This window comes from Lactuca virosa, chromosome 4 (genome assembly GCF_052849685.1).
Source record: "Lactuca virosa cultivar CGN04683 chromosome 4, Lactuca_virosa_CGN04683_v6, whole genome shotgun sequence".
Taxonomy (NCBI): Eukaryota; Viridiplantae; Streptophyta; class Magnoliopsida; order Asterales; family Asteraceae; genus Lactuca; species Lactuca virosa.
In genome coordinates this window covers 525,111,903-525,132,328 of record NC_136429.1, presented here as the reverse complement: position 1 = coordinate 525,132,328, position 20,426 = coordinate 525,111,903, and the positions used below count along the sequence as shown (strand labels likewise).

General features: G+C 36.9%; 1 protein-coding gene and 1 non-coding gene across 2 annotated transcripts; one reads left to right on the top strand and one right to left on the bottom strand.

The window, feature by feature from the left end:
- The first annotated feature begins 9,821 nt into the window (after positions 1-9,821).
- LOC145107130 (uncharacterized) lies at positions 9,822-12,461 on the top strand. Its single transcript, XM_079043993.1, has 2 exons — positions 9,822-10,909; positions 10,988-12,461. The coding sequence occupies exons 1-2, from the start codon at positions 9,822-9,824 to the stop codon at positions 12,459-12,461; spliced, it is 2,562 nt and encodes an 853-aa protein (XP_078900119.1).
- LOC145110497 (small nucleolar RNA R71) lies at positions 10,509-10,615 on the bottom strand. The gene has a single exon (XR_013709876.1). It is a non-coding gene; the product is annotated as a small nucleolar RNA R71 (small nucleolar RNA).
- Positions 12,462-20,426: the final 7,965 nt, after the last annotated feature.

The window sequence follows — 20,426 nt, the reverse complement described above, 5'->3', positions numbered from 1 at the left end:
AATTGTACGATGATGCCTTCGCCTTGCTGCGATCTCCTGATGTACCTGAAACAATAAACTGAAACTGTAAGCCCGAAAGCTTAGTGAGTTACCCCCAAAATACCGATACACATACAGTCCACATAACGATAACAGCAACATCATACCATAACAAACTGAAACTGCATACAATAGGTCCACAGATTTATAAGCTGGATTATCCCTGGGCCCTCAGTCCGAGTCTGGAATGCCTACCGGGCCCTCAACTCGTATCTGGAATGCCATCGAACCCTTAGTACGAGTCTGGAATGCCTACCGGGCCCTCAGCTCGTATCTGGAATGCTCTCGAGTCCTCAGTATGAGTCTGGAATGCCTTGCCTGGCCCTCAGCTCATATCTGGAATACTCTAGGGTTTGTTGGCTACCGCACGGAGTAGTACAACCTCAACCCATCCCACATAACATGTAACATATAACATAACTACTGAGCATGCAATAATCATATAACATCATAGGTAGTCCTACAGATCTACCTAACTGGAATAACCACTAACATGCAACACTAACCCATACTCAACATCTAACACTACTAGGATAACATATCCAACGGGCCGGCCTTGGTGCCTTAGACCCCTTAGTATAGTGAGGATAACTCACCTTGCGACTGTCGACTGGAAATAGAAAGCTCAACTCTCGAATCACCGCCACGTACCCCACCACCTATACCCAACACATCATAAGGTCTATAAATTCCTGAATACCCCAGAAGTAAACTAGTCAACCCTTGGTCAAAGTCAAAGTCAACTGTCAACTGTCAAGGTCAACAGTCCATGTTGACCTCAACTCGTCAAGTACCCTCGGCTACTCGCCGAGTTTCTTGCAATACTTGCCCGCTCTCCGAGTCACCAGAGTGACTCGTCGAGTTCTTAAGGCTCGTGGTCGAAGCTCCACGGCTACTCGTCGGGTTTCCTTCTTGCACTCGACAAGTCCACACGTATCCATTGGTTGGGAAACCCTAACTGACTCGCTGAGTTGTTCATCCAACTCATCGAGTCTTCGGCAATCTTCATCGGGCTCGCTGAGTTGTTCATCCAACTCGTCGGGTCCATTCCCATCTTCATATGACTCGCCGAGTCGACCATGCGACTCGCCGAGTCCCTTCAGTCCTTCAACCATAAAGACACTTTTTAAGCCATGCCAAGGCTCCAAATTGCATATCCAACTTCCTTAGGCATGCTTATCACGTAAAGTTGCAAACTTTACGTGCATGCAAGGCTTTTAAGACCCTAAAATAACAAAAATAGCCTTGCAATGAAGTTACACACTTGAGGGAAGGCTCATACTAGGCAAAGCTGAGGACTTTATGAATCTAGAGGTCAAGGGGAGTCCAGATCTGAAGTTACAACTTCAGATCTTGGCTTAAGCATAAGAAACCTTCCTTAAAACTCATCCAAAAGAGGTTAAAAGGGAGATGAGCCAAGGAAGCAGCTTAATACCTTCCAGAGAGTGTCAACTGATGAATCTCTTTGCTCCCCACGAGTTCCTATCCTTGATTTCCTTGCTTCCCAAAGTGTTTTCTCCTCCAAAATTCCTCCTCCAACCTTGAACACACCAAAAGAACACACACACTTGATTTGGGGTCTGAGAGGGACAAGAAGCAGTAAATGGGAGGCTAGGGAAGGCCAATGATCCTTTAAATAGGGTGCAATGCCCCGGGATTTAGGGTTTCATCTGCCAGCTCCTACTCGTCGAGTCCCTTCTTGGACTCGGCGAGTAGGTCACTAAAATACGTGGATCAACCCGCTGCTACTCGACGAGTAGGGAAACCAACTCGTCGAGTATACCCAAAGACCAAGAAGGATTCATACCAAAAATCAATATCTGAGAATCGGGGCGTTACACATAACTTATGAGTTAATGGTTTAATAAAATGAGATACTTTTCATTTTATGTAACCTATGTGTTTCATAATGGACTTTAAAAGAGTGACTTTTGGTAATCCATAACTTGAGGACAAATTATGGATTCCATTAAAACACATAATGATCAAGAGTTAAACTAACAAGCAAGTTACAAATAATTCCTATGATCTTCTAAACTCATAAGTTCATGAACATCCATATCAACAATTTTCAAGAATCATCAATAAACCATATAAAACTTGAAATTTTGATAATAACCTTTGAAATTGGATTAGCATAATCATTACCATATCAAAACAGGTTTTTAAGGTTCAAAAAATAGTTTAGGGTAATGATCCTCATCCAATACCAAGCAAAACCCCGAAATTCTGCATACAGGGGCATCACTACGTTGTGGTAAATACTGCCACGTCGTGGTTTGCAGTCAGATGCAAAAAATGTAGAATTTCAACTTTTAAAAAACGATGTAGCATCAAGTATCAAGAAAACAAACCTAGGCTCCGATACCACTGAATGGTTTTGAGCATTCTAACACTCCTAAGGTGTACATGCAACCCTAGAAACCATGAATCTATGTTTTACTATGATACATGCAAAATTGATTTTCCAAGGTTCTTAACCTATCTAGCATACCTTGGGGAACTTTTAAACATTAATGCTAGAAGAAGAACATACATTTTGTAGTTTGGATTCCTTGAGAACCTTGTGAGCCTAGCACCTCAAGTGTGATGCCTCAAATGTCTCACACAACACTACAACTCTTGGAATAGACTTGAGAGAAGTTCACTTGCACCTCAAAATTGGCTAGCCCTCTATCTTGTACAAGTAGTACCGATTTTGCTAGACTAGGGGTCTTTATATAGTTGTGGCACAAGTAGGGTTACACCATGTAAACCCTAATTGTCATGGCTTTTCATATTCCATGATCCATGGGTTTGTAACCTCCATGGATTATCCATGGAGCACCTTATGGGTTTTAGCCCAATCCACACAAACCATGGATCATTAGCCCACTATATAAGAATAGATTATTTACACAATCAACCCCATATATTTAATTAGTCTCTTTTTGATCACTTAATTAATTTCAAATCGATTCTTTGATCAATACTAATTAAATAATATTATTAATATATTAGAACTTATAATATATTAATAATCCTTAAGTGTCCTTTCTCTCATTTAGTCTATCCAAGTGTTGCAATGTCATGCAACCCAAATGGACCATGTCAATCGGGTCAAGTACATCCTAGAAATATTTATGAACTTAGACACCTAATCCAACACTTTGATCCCAAATTAGTCTTAAAGTTAGTTATCATTTTTATTTTTGTTAAATTTGTTCATAGAATGCACAAATTTAAGGGGGAGAATTAAAAAATCCAAACAAAAATCGTAAAATTCAAAAATACAAAAATATGTTTGTTTCTGTTTTTATTTCTTTTTCAGAAAATATGAAAAATCCAAAAAATATTTTGAGTATTTTACTTTCTATTTTTATTTCTTAGTTACTTTTATCGTGTGCTAAGTTTGTTTTTAGTTTTGTTTTTGTCTCAAAATTTCATTTGTCTTAGAACGAGAATTCAAAGGAGGAAGAAACTCGAGGAAGCTATACTTTCACACAGATACTGCGAGAAGTCTCCATCTGAGCCAAGGTTGGGTCCTTGAACAACTGTGGTGAGAAGGGTCTTTATGATTCTGTGATCCACAGGGACTTTTTAGTCGATGGTTACTTTTCAAGGCGCAACGGTGATCATTGAAGAACGTTCATTCGAAGGAACAAGAAATGAAGATTATTCTTTCAATATTCAATCTTTCAACCCCAGAAACATGGTGAAGCTGTACTTGAAGATTATGTGACAGATTGCATTGAAGCCTCCTCAATCAATTTGCTGCTATCTATGTACCTGCTGAAGTGATCTAGAAGATTCATTCTCTATGTTATTCTCTCTGAAGATTCTCAAGCTGAAAGCGCAGATTTTCAAGAATCTCTACATTAAGCCTCCACACCCAATGTGCGTTCAAAGTCAAATTTTTGAAGAAAATCCCAATTGTTCAAGATGAAGTCTTTCACATTGAAGATTCATATGTTCATGTTGAAGCTGTGAAGAAATTGAAGATAAACACTGAAGCCGAGCTCAAAGTGAAGATTGATCAAGAAAAGCCAGCTACAAACCTAGGGGGAGTTTGTTGGGTCAAAAGAAAAGAAATCTATAAAACAAGGGGGAGATTGTTGGGTCTAAAATATGGTTTATACTTTGCTTTTCTAAGCATTTATTATTTTAGTATTGGGCCGAAAATATTATTTGGTTTAATTGTAGCTTGGACCGAAAACGCATGTGTTTTCGGTCTAGAAATTGGGTGTTCGGTTTGAGCCTTGTACTTTGGGTCCATAAGTGTAAATATAGATGTAAGGGTAAGGAGTAGTTAGGAGGCTAGAGTGCATATGAGAGAAGGGGGGACCATATCAAAAAGGGAAGCCATTGTTGAGTAGAGAGAGAAAGTCAGAGAGAAGAAGAGTGTGTGTGTGAATCTTATGTGGAGCATCATTCTTATCATCAATTCATAGAGATTCATCTTATTCTTCTTCTTCTTCTTCTTCTTCTCCATTTCATCTTGCATCATCCACTTGATTGGGATTTTGCACCATCAAGTGGATCTGATTGATACTCAAGCTAATTTTTGGGACTTACAAAACCCTTACATGATCCTTACCCTAAAGCCCATTAAATTTTCCTAATCCAAAACACTTGTTCTTAGTTGGCCCAACAATGCCCCAAGCAACTAAGCCCAAAAGATGGCCTAAACCCGAAACCCAAACTTGTAAGGCCCAACAAACCGAGTACGCGGGGTGTACTCAGCACGTACGCGCAGCTTACTCGCTTGGAGGCTTGTACGCTAAGTATACCAGCTTGTACACCCACCGTACTCACCCTCTCATCCCAAAACTTGATTCATCACGTAATCCCTTAACACAAAGCTTCCAAAACACAGATTTGACTTCCTTGAGCTGGATTATGACGTGAAGTTGCCAATTTTACATTCATGCATGTCGAAATGAAGCTCTTAAGCTTAAAAAAGGACATAATAAGTGACTTAATGCACGCATGACACCAAAAATCCCACAAAGCTTGCACCTTTAAGCTCAAGGAGACCAAAACAACCTCAGATCTAAAAGAACAAGCCCTTAAACGACATAACCCTTCCATTAACCCAAAAAAGGGACCAAAAGCATAACAAACTAACTAGGAAGAGTTCTAAACATATAAAAGCCAAGATGCAAAGTTGATACCTCATAAAGCTTTCCCACAATATGATGATTATGGACCCAAAGCCTTTTCACCAAACAAAGCAACTTCAAGCTTCTCTACTTCCTTCACAAAGGCAAAAAAAAAAAAATGAGCACCAAAGTCTTCTTAATAGGTCAAGAACACCAAAAAGAGGCTAAATGGTCGATTTAGGGTTTTAGGAGGTATGGGGGCTGGTAAAGAGGCCAGACCTAAAGACCTAAGGTGCTTATATATGGAACACTTGCTCAAAATTAGGGTTAAAGCACCCCTCGTACGCCCAGCGTATGAGGCCGAGGTTCGCGATCATTCCTTCTAGGTACGCTAAGTGTACACCAATGTATGCCCAGCGTACTGCCCTTCGCACTAGTACGCCCTGCATACTCCCTATGTATGCCCCACGTACTAGGGTTTCCCTTTAAACCCTAAGATACTCCGAAGGCCATAACTTCTTCATTATAAATCCGATTTCGACGCTCCTTATATCCATGAAAAGGTAACGAGAAGCTCCACACTTTTCTCAACTTATACTTGCTACAAAATTTCCCAAACAAAAATCCAATTTCCATAAAAGACCATTTCCATTTTACCAAAATACCTCTTGGCTCCAAAACCAAATCCGAACGCCCGAAACATCTACATTGCATCACCCACACCCAAATGGGTAACGATTCGGAACAGGGTGTTACACCATGGTGCAAGAGGGAGTATGATGGCGCAAGAAGGAATGCCCTTGGCGCAACAGCATCCTTCTTGGCCCATCCCTTCAACATATGGCGCAATATCCATGTCACTCCCAAGTGCTCCAAACCTCTTCCAAGTGATCCAAACCCCTTTCTGTACGATCCATTCCTATGACACTTGATTCATTCCTTTTTCAAGTGATCCATTCCTTTCTCAAATGATTCGTTCCTTTGTCACATGCTCCATAAACCCCAAGTGCTACATTGAATTCCAAGTGCTCCAAATGCTCCATGAACATGATTCAACTGCTCGAGTCAAATTTAACAGTTGATAGTGAGTCCTATAACTGAGCTATATGACTAAATATACCCCTACAACGCTTCATTGAACATTTTAGTAACAATTGTAGACACTTATCACCCGCTTCAATTTATCGGTCAAGGTTGTAGCTAGAAACCACAGGTGGGGATGTCAACCCTGTATAGATCTATACCTATGTATCTCGCTTCGAAGATTAATGGTTATAGTAGTGTGGGTATGTTAAGTGTTTAGACTTAGCTAACGAATATAGTCTCACTAAAAACCCTAATCTATGGAACGTAAATAGCTCTCAGTCCTAACTTATAAGTACATAAGTTACTAGGAAAAAATGAATTGCATAAAGTTTATAAAAGCCAAGTATGTTTGGGAAGTAGATACGTAAAAGTGTAATGCACTCGCTTTTATAAAGAGGTAAGTTTCAAAGTAGTGATCATAAGTACATGTATAAACTCTAAGTTATAATAGTTATAACTTGTATAAATATGTATTTAAACGTATATATATATATATATATATATATATATATATATATATACGTGCATGGTAACAGCTTGATATTTGAAATACAGCAAAAGTGGAAATGTCACACACACACACACATACATACACACACACACATATATATATATATATATATATATATATATATATATATATATATATATATATATATATATATATATATATATGTATGTATATATATTTGAAATACAAAACAAGAGAATTAATCTGGAATGTCGATTTTGTCCCTGTTTTATAAAAATTATAGAAAAATCATCGGGAGTCGAAATTAGGATCCGTAAACTTTCAAGGATTAGAAATTGATTATAATTTTTCCTTGTTTTTTTGCATGACCTGATATGAACCCTAACTAAGGTGAAACTGATCATTTTCACAGACTGGTCTGAAAAAGGACTGCAATGATATGTAGTTTTGAAAAAATCATAATAACTTGTATAAAGCTTATATAAACGTATGCGAGTAGTCCTTGAAAAGGTATCGATATGAAATACTTGCATACACAATATTTTTACAAATCATATGGTTTAAGATGGGAAAAACAGGGCTTGAATGGACCAGAATTTTTCACATAAAATCATAGCATTTTGTAGCATGTTTTTCAAGAGTGTTTTTGCATAAACGAAGTATATGAGCACATGTATTTTCTCCCTCCCCCCACCCCCCATAGTATATAAAAATTATAAAAAGTGTTCGTAATCACTCTCCTTAAATGTTTGAAATCGGTTTAGATGTGAGAAAATGATTGAGCTCGGGAGACACCACAAGATAGCACCAAAATAGCAACAAATTTTAATCCGGTTTGGACTTGATTTGAAACCCTCAAAACAACACAAAAACTTGATTCTAGAACTAGGAAGACACCATAAGATCGAGACTAGGACTTGGGAAAAACACGACAAAAGAAATAGCAACACAAGGTGGTACAAGGTAGTGGTGGTTTTTGGAGGTGGAAGCGTGCTGCTCCGGTGGGGAGTTCTAGCCGAGAAAAAGACCAAGAGAGCGACAGGGAGATTGATAGTATTTTTGTATGAAGTGGTTATGGAAAATGGGAAGAGATGAGTTCTATTTATATACTTAAGGGTGTCTCACAAGGCCATGCAAGACCATAACACTCGCATGCTTTGTTCATTTGGAAGAAGTGTGTAACCAAATAAGTAAGGTGAAAGAGGAGAGGGGAGGTTAATCACCTGGCAAGGGAGATTGGGAGGGTCCATGGCTGATTTTTTTTCATGCAAGCAAGCTTGCGTGGGACCTAGTGATGTCACTTTCTCAAAAAGTCCCAAAAATGCTTCTAGTTTTGCGTGCCAAAATCCCGAAGTCTAACATTTTTTCAAAAGTTTTGAATTTTAGAGTTAAGTTCAAGGATTCCAAAAACTCAAATGGATTAATTTGTTGAGTTGTATAACTCCGGGAAATCGCATTTAAAGATTCGCGTCTAAATGACCCGAAACGTTTGATTTTTCGACTTTTACAAATATTTTTGCTAAAAATATTTTTAGTACGGAATTAAACATTAGACCATTGATATTGCCATATTTATACATATTTTTAGGCAATATTTAATTACATTTTGATTAATATTTCGTTTATTTGCATAGATAAATGGTACTTATAAGGATAAATTATATTTTGCAGCAAAACAGAAGACATTTTGAAGAAAATGGACTAAAAGCGTTAAAGATTGGAACTTTGGAGGATAAAGGCTTGAAAGATGAAAAATCCAGCAAAACACATATTCACGACGTGAAGAGTTATGGCTCACGACGTGAGTAAGGACTTTCTAGAAGATAGACATCGCGAAGCAAGAGTCCGTTACGGATAACTACTGGACTCACGACGTGAGACGTCTATGCTCACTACGTGAGTGGGGATATTTCGAAAATTATATAAATCCTTGAATCTTACGACTTTGGAGAGGTTGACGAGCTTGAGAATGTTTCCAGAAGTCGAATTCAAAGGGTTAGAAGGCTAGGAAGTTGGTTCTAATACCAAGGAAGAAGGAGAAGAACATAATTTACTTTCTATTTTGGTACATTATGATGCTTTCAACTATGACTTGTTTGAGTTTATTTGTTAGTATGAGTAGCTAAATCTAGTTGCTTCTGTTAGCTAGATGAGGCTGGAACTCATGGTTTGTTTATAATAACTTAGACTTTCCTTGTTGGTTAATGTCTTGTGTTTGATTGATTATACCTAGCATGCTTAATTTGATAACTAGATTGCTTTAGATTCTTATCCTGTGTAGTTAGGGACCATTAATCTGCATGAATTTGATTACCTAGTAATTTAGTGAACATTAGATTATTAGAGCTAAGATCGAACCAATCTTAGATAAGTAATTGAATTATTGAATTTGGTTGTGCTAGAGAACTCATATTATGAACATAATTGTGTTTGTTAACTCAATCTTTCATAGCTCTAATTCTATTTAATAATTGATTATGTGTTAAATTATGTGTGACCATGCATAGCTCTACATGAATTAATTAAATATTAGTAAATTTGGAATTGAATTGCTAATAATATTTTAATTGGTAACCAACAAGAATTGTCATAATTAATATTTAAACCATTGAGGGAAAGTGGATTCAAACTAACAGAAGTGTTTTTTATAATTTGATTGAATAGTTGTTGATAAATTAAGTTCATCTAAACTTGCAAAATTAGATAAAAACCATTACTTTGCTAGAATTCAAGGTTAACTTAATAGTAGGTAGATTAATTAATTAAAACTGTTCCCTGTGTTCGATACCCTACTTGCTTGAACTATATTGCTAATCGATAGGTACACTGCCTTTCGTGTGTTTATTTTGTGTTTGAAGTAGTAGGATTAAAACTAGTGCATTTTATACACATCAAGTTTTTGGCGCCGTTGCCGGGGAACGGCTTATTTGATTGTTGATTTATTTGCTTTAGGTTAATCGATCATTTTTGTGGGGTAAAACCAGCAAAAAGTTATTTTTCAGCTTAGTTTTTTGTTTCTGAACTGAACTCAAGACGTGAGCTTTAAAGGCTCACGACGTGAATCCAGTCGTTTTTCTTTTTTCTTTGTTTTTCCGTTTTTGTTCAGTTTTACGTTTTTATTTCTTGCTTTATTGCAGTAGTTCATGACCAGAGGTTCCAACACACCTTTCGTGCCACCACTTGAAGATCCAGAGTCGGCCATTCACAAAAAGACGGATAAGAACGCAGGAGTGAACCAAACAACAAAGAAGTCGCCTTTCAAAGATCTCAAATCAGTTTTTGGAAAGAAGACAGGGAAAAACGTGGGAGAGTCAAGTACATCTTCGAAGAACAAGAGAACGGTTGAAAGCTTACATCAAATACCTAACCCAAACGAATCCGAATACGATACCGAGCCCGAGTTTGAATTCAAAAAAAGTGAACCCGAAGACAAGCCAGAAAACGAGATGGCAAACATTATGGATATGTCCATGGGAGCATATAAGAAGCGAATAAGAGAAGATGATGGTTCGGGGTTAGTACAACCTACAATTCCCTCCAATGCCACTTTCGAGTTGAAAGGACACATTCTTACTGCACTTAAAGATATACCATTTTATGGAAAGGATCATGAGGATGCTTTTAAGCATCTAGATGAGGTCAATGACATTGAAGATTATTTCAATGCTCCGAATGTTACCAGAGACACAGTCTTGTCAAGGATGCTTCCCGTTACTTTCAAGGGAGCAGCAAAAGATTGGCTGAAGGCACTTCCACCTGGTGAAATCACTACTTGGGCCCAAATGCGCGAACAATTTCTAGAACAATTCTACCCACCATCGAAGATAGCTAAACTCAAGAAGGCAATAGCCAACCTTGAGCAACAACCAGGGGAGTCGCTTTATGAGGCATGGGAACGTTATAAAGGATTACTAAGAAATTGTCCTCAAAACAATCTTAACATTCAACAAGAAATTTCTATATTTTATGACGGGGTGAATGTCTTAACAAGGAAACTCCTTGATTCTCAAGGACCACTTACGAAGAAAATTATGGCTGAGATTAAGGTGTTAATTGAAGAATTCTTAAAGCATTCTCGTGAGTACCACAACCCAAGACACGATGGAGCAAAAGGCATTGGGGGTGGACATTCTGAAGACATGGCTATTGTACTAGCTATGCTTGATTCTATGGACAGAAGAATGACAAAGATGGACCAGTCAATTCATGCTATTAGAGTTGGATGTGAAAGGTGAAATGGTCCACACTTGACCAAAGAATGCCACTTAGATGATAGTGGGGACAAAAAGGCTCAAGTTTGTTATTCTAGTGGGGATAAATATGATGAAGATTGGAGAAAACCAAAGAAGGAATGGTTTCCATATGATGAATACAAGAAGCAAAAAGAAGAAAAATATAGGCAGACTGGCCGAGGCTTCTACCAAAAGGAACAACCACCAGCCGAAAAGAAAGTTGACTTAGAGAATACGTTAGCTCGTTTTATGGAGGCTTCCGAGAAAAGGCATGATGATACTGATGCAGCACTGAAATATCAATTAAAGATGATGAAAGACCAACAAGTTATGATGATTGACCAGCAAGCTTTATTAAGAAATCATCAAGCGTCGATCCACAATCTCGAAGCCCAACTTGGACAACTAACAACTTTGGTTAATGAAAAATTATATTCACAATTTCCTGACAAGAAGACTCAATCTCTTGTCATGATGATCGAAACTGAAGAAGAAGCTATTTATGAGTTCTTAGAAGCACTAGAAGTGGAGCCACAGCCGTCCGAACCAAAGCCGAAAAAATCGAAAATCGACGAGAAAAGTTTTGCTGAAACACCGAACTCACGACGTGAGCCTTCAAAGCTCACGACGTGGGCCGAGTCTGAACAGAAAAATTCAACAAATGTTTATGCTTTTCTTCCTCCTTTACCGTTTCCGTCCCGAGCTAATATCCATCCACTGGAACATGAGCATTTGGAATTTATGAAGCAAGTGAAGGGTATTTCAATAAATACTCCTTTTATTGAGTCGTTATCAAAAGTTCCCGAATATGCAAAGTTTTTACAAGATTTGATAGATACTCGGCAACAATTAAAGAAGAATTCCAAGGTGATCCTTAGTGATCAAAGTTCTAAGGTGGTATTGGGAGAGTTACCAAAGAAGATGAGAGATCCTGGACGCCTCGCTCTTCCGTGTGAATTTCGAAATAATTTGAAGACTTATGCCTTAGCTGATTCTAGGGCTAGCATAAATTTAATGCCTTATTCATTTTATCAAAAGCTTAATATTCTAAAGTTAAAGGCTACAAGAATGACAATTCACATGGCTAACCGTTCAGTGACACATCCTAAGGGCATTGTGGAAGACATCTTAGTAAAAATTGGGAAATTCGTTTTTCCAATTGACTTTGTGGTTATGGACATGAAAGAAGATGCTAATGTTCCAATTATTCTTGGTCGCCCTCTATTAAATACTACTCGATCCTTGGTTGACATTCGCGAATCCAAGCTAACTTTGAGAGTTGGAGATGATGAAGCAACTTTTGGAGTTGAGGATGGTTTTCAAGGGAGTAATGTTCAAGGTGAAGTCTTCAACGTTGATAAAGAGGATGAACCTGAAGAGTTGGAGAAGCTAATGGAAGAAGAACTTAAGATAATTCAACAAGTCAAACACACCAAACCAAGAGCATCCGTTCCACTTGTGTTTGAAGTAATTGCTTATAAGAATCCAACTTCTTGGGTGAGTGAGGAAAGTGAAGATTTATCGAGTGACGAGGATGAGGTTACTTCGTAGGAAAATAGTTATGCTATGGATGAAAAGATGGTTCCCAAAAAGCTAAAGAATGAAGAAAAATTGGAGAATAAAGGGATTAAACGAAAGCTCGAAGTAAACGAGGTAAAAGTTAAAAAAGAGAACTCTAAAAAGGCGTATATTCGACGAGTTCAAGCATACAAAAGGAGATGGAAGGACCAAAAGATTCAAATGGTGATGGACACTCCGGACAATTCAACGTGACGCGGCAAGGAGTCCGGCTCATGACTCCAATAAAAAGAAGCGCTTCTCGGGAGGCAACCCGAGCTCGGTTTGAAATTTCTTTTCGTTTTTGCATTTAGTTTAGTTTTTGTACTTTTAGTTTTTTTTTTAAGATAATTAATCATCTAATCATCTTAATAATTTAATTGGTAAAAAAAATCAAATGTGGGGTACTTTAAATTTAAATGGTAAAATAAATATGAGTTTTTAATATAAAATGGAATTATTAATAGACTTAGTTTTGCGTCCAGACGAACTCACAATGTGAGCCCATAAAGATCACGACGTGAATCCATATTGTAATAGGGGGTGGGCCTGATTTATGTGATCTCATTTTTTTTATGGCCCAACGGGTGTTCAATTAAACTGGCCCAAATATAGTATCCCAACTTAACTCACGACGTGAGCCATAAAAGCTCACGACGTGAACTTTAAACTCACGGGACCACTAATTAAACAAATCAGAAACCCTTTGACCATCACTTTACCTTACTCACGAAGTGAAGCCGATTTCTGGTCCCCACCAACATTTGTTTTCGGAAATTCCTCCCAACTTCAACCTTTTTGCTAACTTAACATTTTCTTAAGGTAAGATTTCAAGTTATAATCCTTTATTTTGTCTAGTTTATTGCATTTAGGGGCTAGGGTTTGTGTCAATAGTTTAGAATTACAAATTGCTATGATTATGCCCGGATTTTGTCATGCATGTTCTTGTAATGTGCTTGAAATCGTTATTAGACAAAACCTTAGCAATTATTGAACTTGATTTGGTTTGGAAATGGCTCGATTTTGAGAAAACAGGCCACTGCCTTCGCACCCAGTTCACGATGTGAGTCTGCAAGGCTCATGACGTGAATTTTGGGACACAACATTATTTCGATTTTGTTAAATTTTTAATGCCTCTATGTTTTTGGTTTTGTTCATTGGCTATTCTTTTGCAGAAAAATGGAACCAAGACGAGATGTTCAAGATGCTCAAGGAGGGGTTGCTAATTTACACCCATTTTATACGTTTCCAACCAACATATCTCGGGATGTGCTTACTAGATACAGCAACAGATTGGGTTGGCTTCACAACCGGGAATTTGTGGTAGCTCCAACTGTCAACTGGCACAAACTTAGGGAGGTCGGACTCCTTTACCGGTTAAACCCATTTTTCACTAAAAATTTTGTGGGAAACGGTATTTCATTCACATGCAAGGGTTGGAGTAACTTGTTTGCCATTCAAGAAAAAGTGTATAAGGAGCTTTGTGTAGAGTTCTTTTCCACAGTGGTGTTTCAAAAGAATGTTCAAGACTCAAACTTCCCGCATGCATTGGTTTTCCAGTTAGGAGGAGAGTACCGAGAATGTAGTTTGGTGGAATTTGCTTGGAGGATGGGCTTGTATGAGGCCCATGAAGCCGTGAATCCCGAGTTTTCTGCATTCTTGCGGGAGGCTGTTCGTGCTTATTTTGGAGGGGTCTCGGGACACGAGTTTTGGAACCATATTGCTTCGGGTACTTTTAACTTGTGTGTGTCACCGGAAAGCAACATCAAGTCACCAATCCATTTCTTGATCCATAGGCTTATCACATTCTCCATCCATCACAAAAACATGGAGATAAAGTCACCAAGATCAACTTGTTTTTCTTGTGGACTATTTTACAGCCGGGGGTTTGTTGCAATATCCCCTACTTCTTGGATCTCTATTTAGCGGAGTATGCGGTGAGATCCCGACCCGGAAGCCCAATTTGTGGTGGCCACTTTGTCACCCGTCTAGCCTGGTCTTATGGCTTGATCATCCCCACGATTACAAGGACACTTACTTGTAAAGAATAGAATGAGTTTTCTGTAAGATATCTTTAGAACATGAGGGTTGTGGTCAATTATGGGTCGTAATGGGGCATACCGAACAGTGATGATGAAGGTGTTGAACAACCACCTGAGGAGCCCGAACAACAACCTCGGCCTAGGAGAATAAATGTGAGAGCCCGAGGAGAGATGGGACGAGCACAACCACCTCAACAATTTGAGGGTGGAATACCTACCGACCCGTTTCAAAGTCGGGTGGGTACATATTTAGACAACCTTCGCGGGGATGTGACTTACAACACCCAACTTCTCGAGGCTATGTTTTCCCACATGAATGTGGTCAGACCTCCTATGTTGTCTCCCCAAGGCCCGTACATTCCGACTTGGGAAAAATTATGGATGACGAGAGGAGATGGAGCCGGGACGAGTGGATCGAATGAAGATGAAGAAGATGATTAGTTTATCCTTTTTAGTTTTTTCTGTTTATTTGGTTTCTTTTTAGTTTATTTTTAGTTTGGTTGTTTGATTTTAATTTGGATTGTAAAAACTTTGAAGTTATTATATTCTTGTTCACTTTTCTTGGTTGTATTTTCAGAATTGGTTAGAAGAAATGTGGAAAGGGATGATAGAGATATCAGCGTATACGTTTGGTCGGGTATTTAGAGTCGAGAGTCGAGACTCACAATCAAAAATAAGTGTGGGGTTAATCGAGAGAGAAGCAAGTTAGAGAGAAGAGTCACGTTTAATAAAGTTAGGAGGGTCTTAATCCATTAAGACAATTGGGTGAAGTGCACTAATTGAAAGAAGAATTAGAGAAATTATTTTATGTGCATCCAGTTCTCACGGCGTGAATGCATATATCTCACGTCGTGAGTCATTTATCGATGGTTTTCCAGAATGCGTGTTTTTGCGACCTCACATCGTGAATTCTACTACCTCACGTCGTGAATCTTAAATTTTCACAAAATTGAAGACCATTATTCCATATTCGTTCCATGGGTCACCACTATCCTTCTTGCAATTATTATGAAGATACTTATGGCTCATTTTCTCAACCATGCAATGTGGCGTATGCTTTCCCACATTGTTCTTTATGCTTTGGAGATTTTTCTACACCACATTTGTTGAAGATTGAAGGCTCGATTCCAAATTTCTGTCAGCACATTTACATATCTCGAGCATTGAAGATCCAAGTTCCATATTCGAAGAAGTTCGTGATCAAGATGCACCACTTATCCACACTTTTGGAGTTCGATCTCGCCACTACTATCCCAGGGGAGTATGTTCCTTTTTCTCCCTTTTATTGCTTTTAAATTATTTTTATGCATACAATGAGGGAATTGTATGTAATAAGTGTGGGGTAGGGGGTCGAAAAGTAAATTGCTATAATTAGTAAATTTTTTAAAAAAATTAATAGATTTGAAATAATAATCTAATAATTAATCTAGTAATAATAATTTGAACTTAAGTTGCTAGTGTTATATGTGATGATCCGATGAGAGCTCAAATGTTTAACTGGGCCAACATATGTTATAGTATATTTGTGGCTTCCCAAATCCTAGTGAAAAGTCATGAGATATGAAAGGTAATCTGGTAGTTTATATGGCATAATATGATTTGCAACCTAAACTTGAAATCTATCCAGGATAGCTTATGTAGTCATTGCACTTAGACTAATACTTTAACCAATAAGGGTTGAAGTTAAGCGCCCTTGCTTAAGCATGTAGGTTTTTAGTGAAAAAAAAGTGAGATACATGTAAAAAGGGAGAGAAATTACCAAAAAGTTGAAAGAATTTTGGAGCAGTCAAGTATGAAATCCAAAGATAAAAAATCTAAAGAAATTCAAAAGTTGAAGATACTAAAAATCAAACAAAAAAGGTGGTGAATTCAAAGGAATCAAAGATTAAATATCAAAGAAGAGAAGAATTCCAAGAGCTCCATTGTGGTATAAAAGTTGTAATTTCTAGATTATGTATGCTTTGGTAGCTTAACAAAAATACCTTGAGGTGAAGAAAGATTTCTGAGGATTGATTCGGAGGGTTGCAGAAATGAATGCCGTATAAACTAAGGGGTGAAGGTTCATAAGGATTGTAAGTATTTAGGATTGGGAGGTTGTTTGGGTTTTAGACACAAATATGCGCATTGAGGTCTTGGTGTAATGGCTGAATTCAAAATGGATTGTTCTATGTGATGCAAGTGATGAAGGTTTGAATTTAAAATAATTAGTTTTGCTTGAGGGAAATCAATAGATAAGTGTGGGGTATTTGATATTGCCATATTTATACATATTTTTAGGCAATATTTAATTATATTTTGATTAATATTTTGGTTATTTGCATAGATAAATGGTACTTATAAGGTTAAATTGTATTTTGCAGCCAAAAAGAAGACATTTTGAAGAAAAGGGACTAAAAGCGTTAAAGATTGGAACTTTGGAGGATAAAGGCTTGAAAGATGAAAAATCCAGCAAAACATATATTCACGACGTGAGGAGTTATGGATCACGACGTGAGTAAGGACTTTCTAGAAGATAGACATTGTGAAGCAAGAGTCCGTTACGGATAACTACTGGACTCACGACGTGAGACGTCTATGCTCACTACGTGAGTGGGAATATTTCGAAAATTATATAAATCCTTGAATCTTACGACTTTGGAGAGGTTGGCTGGCTTGAGAATGTTTCCAGAAGTCGAATTCAGAGGGTTAGAAGGCTAGGAAATTGGTTCTAATAACAAGGAAGAAGGAGAAGAACATAATTTACTTTCTAGTTTGGTACATTATGATGCTTTCAACTATGACTTGTTTGAGTTTATTTGTTAGTATGAGTAGCTAAATCTAGCTGCTTCTGTTAGCTAGATGAGGCTGGAACTTATGCTTTGTTTATAATAACTTAGACTTTCCTTGTTGGTTAATGTCTTGTGGTTGATTGATTATACCTAGCATGCTTAATTTGATAACTAGATTGCTTTAGATTCTTATTCTGTGTAGTTAGGGACCATTAATCTGCATGAATTTGATTACCTAGTAATTTAGTGAACATTAGATTATTAGAGCTAAGATCGAACCAATCTTAGATAAGTAATTGAATTATTGAATTTGGTTGTGCTAGAGAACTCATATTATGAACATAATTGTGTTTATCAACTCAATCTTTCATAGCTCCAATTCTATTTAATAATTGATTTTGTGTTAAATTATGTGTGACCATGCATAGCTCTACATGAATTAATTAAATATTAGTAAATTTGGAATTGAATTGCTAATAATATTTTAATTGGTAACCAACAGGAATTGTCATAATTAATATTTAAACTATTGAGGGAAAGTGGATTCAAACTAACAGAAGTGTTTTTATAATTTGGTTGAATAGTTGTTGATAAATTAAGTTCATCTAAACTTGCAAAATTAGATAAAAATCATTACTTTGCTAGAATTCTAGGTTAACTTAATAGTAGGTAGATTAATTAATTAAAACGGTTCCCTGTGTTCGATACCCTACTTGCTTGAACTATATTGCTAATCGATAGGTACACTGCCTTTCGTGTGTTTATTTTGTGTTTGAAGTAGTAGGATTAAAACTAGTGCATTTTACACACATCAACCATATTGTGAGTCAAAAAATTCTCTCGGAATTACCATTTGATGTGTTCAAGTGCCTCAACGAATAGAAATGGTTTTAGCAATTTAAAGAAAGTTAGTGTTCTGCTGCTTTGTTTTCTTATAACTGTCGTATCTTTTACAGACGGACTTCGTTTTGGAGGTTCTTTATATATTTGGAAATATGTAAACATTTACTATGAGATTAGAGTTTTTGTTTTGCTTACAACTACTTAATAGGAGTTTTCAGCTTTTCAGATGTATTAACTAGGGTTGCAGTTTATGCTGTTTTGATTCGTTTGTGATTTTCCACAATTGAAAGTAAGATATCATCTTATATATATTATTTTTGTTGTAATGAAACTATATAGTTTTTAAAAATATGCATTAAAGCTCAATAGGTCAGATTACAAATAGATTTGCGGTGAGTTGACCGTCTACCGTTCTAGACCTAGATTTCGGGATGTCACAGAACGTTTGTGCAGCCTTGACAATTTCGCTGCCAACTTCTTTCAACTCATCATAAAGTGTAGTTTCCTTCGTGCCATTTTGTTTTCCCCCCTTGTTTTTTGTTTGTCCAAATGATTCTTTACTTGTAGGTGAAGCACTATTGGGTTAGAGTATTGTTGAGGTTGGGTTATCCACATGAGGTACTGACTCTTCCATCTCAGTATCCTCAAAATTATGTGTAGTTAAGACTTTGTTGGGATGAGGTAGTGTCGAAGATGACCCCCAACTGTGAACGTCGGTCGAGGTTGCCCCATCAAACAGTTGGGTACAAAGATCAAGGCAAGAGAGGGGTGCATTTCTCAACTTATCTACATACTTGTTCAACTGTTTGAAAATTTAATAAATATTATCAAACTAGTAAAACAAAATAATCTATATATATATATATATATATATATATATATATATATATATATATATATATATATATATATATATATATATATATCTTCGCTTTCACTTCTCATTCTTCATTAGTCATGTTGAAAGAATTCATTATAGGATTATAAAGATTTCCGATTTTATTTTTAAGTTTCAACCACACTGCATACTTTGTTTTTAAATAGTTGTATTGGTTTTTCATTTGTCTTCTGTCGACAATAAAATTATGATCTTTTTCAATTTCTCCGCGACTACAGTCCATGAGCTTGATTTTGGGACACTGCCCTCCCGACCATTACTTGTTAATTCGTGTATACATGCTTCCAAAAACGTTTTGTCCACAGTCTCCAACTTCTAACTAATTCTAGTTTTTTTATCTATCATGTCTACTATAAAAAGAAGAGATAAATCATCCACATAACACATATTTACAACATAAATCAAGCATAAATCTAATTTCATCACATTTTTAACAGTATATACAACATAAATTTTGATTTCATACAAATAAATTTTGATTTCATAAGCATATAACATTTTTTGATTTCTGATTTCATACAAACATGTATAACATATTCAACATTTTCTGATTTCAGCCCAACATGTAAAACATTTTCTAATTTCACATACATAAAATCTAATTTTTTTTGCACACATTAGTTCATATAGAGAAAATCATATTTCATACACAAAATTGATTTCAGAAAAAAAAAAATCATATTAAACACACATGGTTTGATTTCACAATCACAAATCCGCATTTCATATAGAAATCATTTGATTTCATAAATCAGAAAAAAATGGATTTCATACACATCAATTGATTTTTTAAAAAAAATGGGGAAGAAGATAATTACCTACCTGCGATGCTGTGGAGGTCGCCGCCGACAGCTGTGTGGAGGTCGCTAGTAGAAAGCTGTGTGAAGGTCGTCGGTCGAAGGAAGCGATGGTGGATTGTGAAGAACAAGAAGGAGGCGCAACAGCGTTCTCGTTTTTTTCTTTTAGGGCGAAGGGCAAAATAGATAAATGAGTAATTTCTTTTTTCGTCGGCTGCTAAATTATGATAGACCGAGTAAGCGAGATTCGTCAGCAATCGCTGACCCAGTCAGCCAAACTTAACATTATCAAACGGGCTGACTCTGACTAGCCCTGGTAAGTGCAAAACAAACAGCCCATAATTCGCTTTTTAAAATTGTTTCATTTTCTTTTTCCCTCTTCTTTTCTCTTTCTGTAGATCTGTTGCTCATTGTTGTTTTTGTTTTACCTGTAATTCATTATTTCACAACCAAATTTGTATGAATTTTATTGGATGGATGTCATTGTTGTTCTTAATATTTGTTATGTCAAGTCAACAATTGTTCATTCTTTTGGTTCGAACATAATTGGTTATGTTTATAGTGATATTTCCCCATGGTTTATGATGCCAAATATTTACTAGGTCTTTTGT